This window comes from Quercus lobata, chromosome 3 (genome assembly GCF_001633185.2).
Source record: "Quercus lobata isolate SW786 chromosome 3, ValleyOak3.0 Primary Assembly, whole genome shotgun sequence".
NCBI classification, from domain to species: Eukaryota; Viridiplantae; Streptophyta; class Magnoliopsida; order Fagales; family Fagaceae; genus Quercus; species Quercus lobata.
Window position 1 is genome coordinate 55,277,563 of NC_044906.1, and position 7,557 is coordinate 55,285,119.

Sequence of the window (7,557 nt, forward strand, 5' to 3'; positions counted from 1 at the left end):
TCTGCGTTCGTTCTCCAAAATTTTTTTTTTGGGTTAATTTCCTAATTCTTATATGATTTCTGTTATTGGGTTAGGTTGTATTGTTTTTGGTTTGATAATTGATAAATTCTGTAATTTTTTTTTTTTTTTTTGGTGATTTGTGATGTGAAGTGTGGAAAATGAAAGCATGGGTCTTGTGATCTGTTTCTAGCTTACCATGTATTAATGAAAATGGCTTGGCTATGATTTGTAATTTTGTAATTTCTGATGTGAAGCCTGGAAATTTTTTTTTTTTTTGTTTTTTTAATTGGGTCAAGGTTTAGGGCCTTTAGATTGGGCCCTAAAGGGAGACTGCTAGACGGGGCCCGGCTAGGGCGGGTCTGGGCCCTGGAAAAAAAAACCCGGTTAGTAAACGGGCCGGGTCCGGGTCGCGGGTCTTGGCCCGCGGATCGGGTCCAGATATGTAAAAACCCGGCCCGAACCCGACCTGTTGCCATTCCTAGTACTGAGTGCTTACTGGCCCGCGGGCCCCCTTCTAACAAAAAATCTACACCATTCTTGTAATTTGATTGCTTACTTTTTTATTCTTTCTTATAATTTAATTTTTTATATATATATAAAATTTTTACAAATATCACTGTGAATGGACTTTGAGTGAGTATCAATTTCATCCTTCGACTTTTCATTTTTAATAATTAAATTTTATTTTATCAATAAATAATTAACTATTGAATATTATGTTTATGATAATATTTATTATAAAAATTTCGTGAATATAACATTTTTCAGCATGAAAAAAATTAGAAAATTTTTTACTTTCAATTATTACTTTTTATAATAGTATAATAGGTATAAGCCCACATGATTTTTGGTTAATTTGCATTTTTTTTTTTTTAAGTTTATCAAAATTTCGCCACTCTAAAATATTCTAAATACCCCAGATTCGCGGAAACCCCTTGAAAAAGTAGAAACTTTCTCAGCATGACCGAGGCGAAAAGCCACCATAAATTCTCCCTCTTGCAACTTCACTCAATGATATCTATGGTATTGTTATTCTCGTGAATACCACAAGCAACCCAGTAGTCCCAACCACCACCCGCGCATATTGATACAGCATTTACAACTCCCTACAAACCTACAATTATTTGTGTAGACAACATGATCAAACAATCAATACTACCTTCTCTCTAATTTTCTATCAATTTGTTACAGTCAATAAACTCAAACAATCAATACTACCTTCGCTCTAATTTTCTATCAATTTGTTACAGTCAATAAACTCAAACAATCAATACTACCTTCGCTCTAATTTTCCATCAATTTGTTACAGTCAATAAACTCTTGCTCGGTTGCTCCCATGAAGAACCACTCGCTGCTGACACCTATATTCTTCATCTTCTGCCCAGGTTTCATTTTTTGTCATTTCACAGTCGCTACTTCGACACCCCCTTACAAAGCTGTTGATCATATAGCTCTCAACTGTGGCACTTCTGGAAACTCAAATCCTCCCGATGGGCGTAACTGGACCGGAGAGATAGGTTCCAAGTACGGTCCCACAGAACAAAACAACAAATCTATTTTCTCTGACGCCCAAAGCCACAGCTCCGTTGGGACTGTCCCCTACACGACAGCCCGTCTATCACATTTCCAGTTCACATACGCGTTTCCGGTCGCTGCTGGACCCAAATTTGTTCGGTTGTACTTTCACTCGGCTTCTTACTCAGGTTATGAAAAGTCTAAGGACTTTTTCACTGTCAAAGCAGGTTCGTTCACCTTACTTGGAAACTTTAGTACTTCTGATTCAACGGAAAGCAAGAGTTTTTTCAAGGAGTTCTGCATCAATGTTGAAGAGAATCAGATATTGAAGTTAACGTTCATCCCCTTTTCTAGTGATTACTATGCTTTCATTAATGGAATTGAGATAGTCTCCATGCCCATAGACCTGTATTATAGCCAAAAAGGTTTCATCAAATATGAATGGGTCCCCGAATACGTCGCCCAAGCTCCTCGATTCTACATAAACTACAGCATGGCACTAGAGATGGTTTATCGATTAAACGTGGGCGGGAGCTTGATACAACCAAAGGAAGACACTGGCATGTTTAGAGAATGGTCTGAGGCCATAAAAAAATATTTGTGGAGTGGCGGTACAATCCCTCGTGATCCATCTTTGAATCCCAAATACTCAAAAATACCAAACTACACTGCACCTGATCCTATCTATCAGTCTGCAATAACAATGGGTCCGAATATGACCAAGAACATGCAGTCTAATTTGACATGGGGATTACGTGTTGATACGGGTTTCAAATATCTGGTGAGGCTCCATTTCTGCTAATTAGAGTCCAATATAACCGCCACTGGCGATAGGGAATTCACCATCTATATAGATTATCAGCTAGCTGAAGATAGGGCCGATGTAATATTGTGGACTGGCAGTAACGATACGCCTTACTACAAGGACTACGTAGTAATGATCCAAAACAAGGGTGAGGACACGCGTCAGCTTTCCATTGATCTACAACCTAGAACATCAGAGGGAACTTTGATCGATGCCATTTTAAACGGTGTGGAAGTGTTCAAATTGAGCAACCCAGATAGCCATCTTGCCAGACTACATATGGTGCCTCCACAGCTAGCTCAATAGTGGCAATACCACATACAGCTCAGGATGTTCCTGGAACACCCTGACCTGAAAAAAATTTAAAAAAAAAATTATATTTAATTTGTATTGGGAACACCCTCAATCACAAAATTAGGAACACCTTCAAATTAAAAATAAAAAAAATAAAAAAAATTTATATGTTCTACTTTCAAGCAAAAAAAAAAAAATTGTAACAGAGCCAAGCCCATGGCGAGCCCAACAGATTACAGAGGTAGCAAACCATACGGATTCTCAAAAAAAAAAAAAAAAAAAAAAACCAATACAGAGAATCAAAAACCAAACCCACGGTCACGTCACTGGCAGAGAAAACCAAACCCCAATACAATCTATACAAAGCAAAAGCAAAACAAACTCCAATACAGAGGTGTTTATCAAAAAAAAAAAAAACCTATACAGAGCAAACCAAAACCAAACCCCAATACAGAGCAAACCAAACCCTTGGTCACGTCGCTCGCAGCTCACTCGTCGTCGTCATCTCTCGATTGCTCGCCCCTCATTGTCATCACTCATCGCTCGCCCCTCATCGCAAATCATAGATCACTCTGCTTTGGTACTCGATGCTCCCTCCCTCAAGGTATTTCTCTCTCTTTTTCTCTCTAACTCTCTCTCGGTCTCTCAGTCTCTCTCTCTTTATCACTGAAATGAAATTAATGAATGAGTCTCTCTCTCTTTATTCTCTAACTCAGTAACTCTCTCTCTCTTTTGAACTGTGAGTCTCTAATTGGCTGGCCGAATTAGCTTTATTTATATTTTTCTTTTTGCCTTTTTTTGTCTTTTTAAATTTGGCTTTATCTTATCCATTGGTGTTGGTCAGTGTGTGTGGGTGTTGGTGTTGGTGTTGGTGAGATATTGATTGTCTTTTAGTGTAATGTGTATAAGTGTATTGTGATTTGTGATTGTGATATTTTCTGATTAGCAGCTGGCTATTGTGATTCGGGCATCAGGCATAAGGCTTGTGCTTGTCTGTTGAGTGGGGAGGGGGTAGATGGGCTCATGGGCTCGTGGGGCCAAGTAAACAATAATTAAAGCAGTGTAATGTGCTGCACATTACACTGCTTTAATTATTGTGCTACACATGGGATGTGTAACGTCTGGCTCTTTAGTGTTAGGCTAAATAAATTAACAATTATAAAAGAAAATTAATAATTAACCAATACATTAAATTAACCAATACATTATAATTAACCAATACATTATAAAATTATGTTAGGCTAAATAACAATTAATAATTTTATAATTAATGAAACAATAATATAACAAATTATAGTTTATAAAAGACAAACAAATTAATGAAACAACTAAACAACATTAATTAATAATTTTATTAATATTTCAAATGAACTTATAGTTTATTGTTCATTCTTTTGCTAGAATTATGAACAAATATTTGATAAGAAAACCACGTACCTAAGATTCATCTCCTGCGCAAGATTCATCTTCATCTTCTAAGCGAATTCGTGTTGACTTTAACTTAGAAAATCTTCCTTCAGATCCTAAGCTACAACAAAAGATATCATCTTATCATCCTAATAATCATGATGAAATAAGACGATATTATTTAACAAAAGGTCCTTGTCAACCTGTTCATGATTGCCCTATATCATATTTTTCTGGAAAGCCCCGTCGATTTAGATCCTAATGGTATGTAAATAGAAAGTGGTTGGAATATAGTATAGACAAGGATGCGGCATTTTGTTTTTATTGCTACCTATTTGGGTAAGATGTTGGTAAGTAAGGAGGAGGTGAGACTTTTGTAACGAAGGGATTCAAACTTTGGAATCAGCTTATGAAGTTAGATTCCCATGTTGGAGGAGTTAATAGTGCTCATAACTAAGCTGTCAAGAAGAGTGAAGATCTACTGAAGGAAAAGCAACACAGTTAAAGTGTTTTGGTTAAACAATCAAATAAAGATAAATTTGAATATCGAGTTCAATTAAATGTAATAGTTGATTGCATAAGATTTCTTTTATACTGGGGATTAGCTTTTCGTGGTCACGATAAATCTCAAGGTTCAAGTGATAAAGGAAATTTCCTTGAGCTTTTACAATTTTTGAGGGATCACAATGAATCTATCAATGAAGTGTTGCAAAATGCTCCAAAAAATTGCAAGCTTACCCACTCTGATATTCAAAAAGACATTATGAATGCAATTGCACGTGATATTTCAGTAAAGAACAAATGACCCTCGTTCTTCGTTGTGTGAACAAAAATGAATTATTATAGAGCGGTTCCTTAGTGTTGTACATGTAGCAAGTACCACCGCTTTGTCACTCAAATATTCTATTGAATGTTTACTTTGTGAATATAATTTGAGTTTATCGAACCTACGTGGGTAAGGTTATGACGGGGCTAATAATATGTAAGGTGATATCAATGATCTCAAAACTTTAATTTTGAAAGAGAATAAATCAGCATTTTATGTCCATTGTTTTGCTCATCAACTTCAATTGACACTTGTTGCCATTACTAAAAATCACATTAACATTGCTGAATTTTTTTATGTGGTTAGTAATTTAGTAACTGTTGTTGGAGGCACTTGTAAGAGACGAGATGCTCTTCAAGATGCACAATTTGCCAAAATTAAAGAAGATTTAGAGAATGGTGTACGTAGAGTGGGCAAGGTTTGAATAAAAGACAAATTTTAAACACCTTGGTGATACACGTTGGGAATCATATTATGGGACTATTTTCAACTTGATTTTGATTTTCTCTGCTGTTGTTGATGTACTTGAGATTATTAAAGAAGATGTCATCTCCGACCAAAAAGTTGAAGCTTAATCTATTATGAGGTCAATTCTATCTTTTGAATTTGTCTTTACTCTACACTTGATAAAAAACATTTTAGGTATCACAAATGAGTTGTCAATAGCATTGCAAAAAAAAAAAAAAAAAAAAAAAAATCAGGATATAGTAAATACTATGAATCTTGTTAAAGTGTCTAAGCAACGATTGCAAGTGATGAGAGACGATGAATGGAAATCTTTATTGACTGAAGTGTCTTCATTTTGTACCACACATGATATTTCTATCTTGAACATGGATGAAATATTTGTAGTTAGTGAGAGGTCGCGACGCAACACTCAACAAAATACAAATTTACATCATTATCTTGTTGAGCTATTCTACACAGTCATAGATATGCAATTTCAAGAGCTTAACAACCGTTTTTCTGAGGTGAATCCCAATTTGCTACTTTGTATGGCTTGCTTGAATCCAAGTAATTCATTTGTGACTTTCGATAAGAAAAAGTTGTTATGTCTAGCTAAGTTCTATCCCTCTGATTTTCTTAGGACAGATATTTCGGCACTTGACTCTCAACTGCAAAATTACATTTTTGATATGCACAGCAAGGACCTCTTTTTAGAGCTTCAAGGAGTTAGTGAACTTGCTGAAAAGTTAGTAAGCACAAAGAAGCATGAAACTTATCCATTAGTCTATTTGCTTGTGAAGTTAGTTTTGACCCTTCCAGTTGCTACTGCAACAGTAGAAAGAAGTTTTTCAGCAATGAAATATATAAAGAATGAACTGCGCAATCGAATGGGAGATCAGTGGATGAATGATTGCTTGGTTGTGTATATTGAAAAAGACATAGTTTGTAGCATTAATAATGAGACTATCATGCAACGATTTCAAAATATGAAAACTCGTAAAAGGTAATTGTAAATTTTATATATTTGCGTGTTTTTTGATTATTGTTGTTATCAATATATAAAATTTTCTTTTTATTAGATTATGTAATTTATGCTTGTTGAGGAACATCCTGAAAAAATTTTCTAGAGTCGCCACTAAATGTGGCTGTGATGATGGTTGTTATGGGTGGTTATGGTTGTGGCACTGATGGTTGTAGCTATTGTTTATTGTGTTGGAAATATTATTTTATTGTATTGAATGCTAAAATAAAATCATCGATGTTAGTATTTTGTAAAGCGAGTTTTTTTTTTTTTTTTTTTTTTTTTTTGATAAAGCGAGTTGTTAAAATAGATAAAGTAGGTTTTTAAGTTGCTAAAAAATATATTTTTTGGGTAAATTGCAAATTACACCTTTAAAATTTGGGGATGTTTGGATTCTATACTCTGAAATTTCAGAAATTGGATTTTAACCCCCTGAAGTTTGGGGATGTTTGGACTTTACACTTTGAGGTTTCAAAACTTAAATTTTACCACCCCCCTAAATTTTAAGACTGTTTAAATTTTACTCTTTAGGGTCCACTTAGATACAGCTAAAAATTGAAAAATACTGTAGCAAAATAATTTTTAAATATATAAATAGTACCGTGGGATCCATTTTTAATGAAAAATTTGCTGAAAAGTTAAATTTATGGATCCGTGAACAGTGCATGGGACCCACATGTGGCTGAAAATTAGTTGAAAAGTCAAACTTTTCAGCTAAAAAAAAAAAAAAGGCAAAAACGCAAACGTGCATCTAGGAAACGCAAATCGCACTTCCCAAACGCACACTTAAGGTTCAAGAGTATTTGAATTTTATACCCTAAATTTTTAGAATTTGAAAGTATTTATCTCAACACTTCAAAATTTTAGGGAATAAAATCAAAATTCTGAAACGTCGGGGTGTAAAATCTAAACATCCCAATCTTCAAGGAGTAAAATCTAATTTGCAATTTAACTTCTTTTTTTTTTTCTTTTTTTTCTTTTTTTAAGAACCCTGCGAATGCTCTTGCGTGGCAGCTTTTCAAGACTACTACAACCACGTGTGCAACGTATCCGTCGTCCAATCTAAAGAAATCTAGTAAACACCCCATTCGTCCGGTCCCACTTTCTTCGCGTTTAATTTTAAAAAGCACCAATTTAAAATGCTACCGTTGGACCTCCACTCCCAGCCAAATAAAAAACTAGCCGTTACACAACTTTGTCCCTGATCCATCGTATATTTGCTATTGCCCGATAGTGAAACCC

At 35.0% G+C, this 7,557-nt stretch overlaps 1 protein-coding gene across 1 annotated transcript; it reads left to right on the top strand.

Annotated features, from left to right (window-relative positions):
- The first annotated feature begins 1,266 nt into the window (after positions 1 to 1,266).
- LOC115981092 (receptor-like protein kinase FERONIA) lies at positions 1,267 to 2,317 on the top strand. Its single transcript, XM_031103279.1, has one exon. The coding sequence runs from the start codon at positions 1,337 to 1,339 to the stop codon at positions 2,315 to 2,317; it is 981 nt and encodes a 326-aa protein (XP_030959139.1). The 5' UTR covers positions 1,267 to 1,336.
- Positions 2,318 to 7,557: the final 5,240 nt, after the last annotated feature.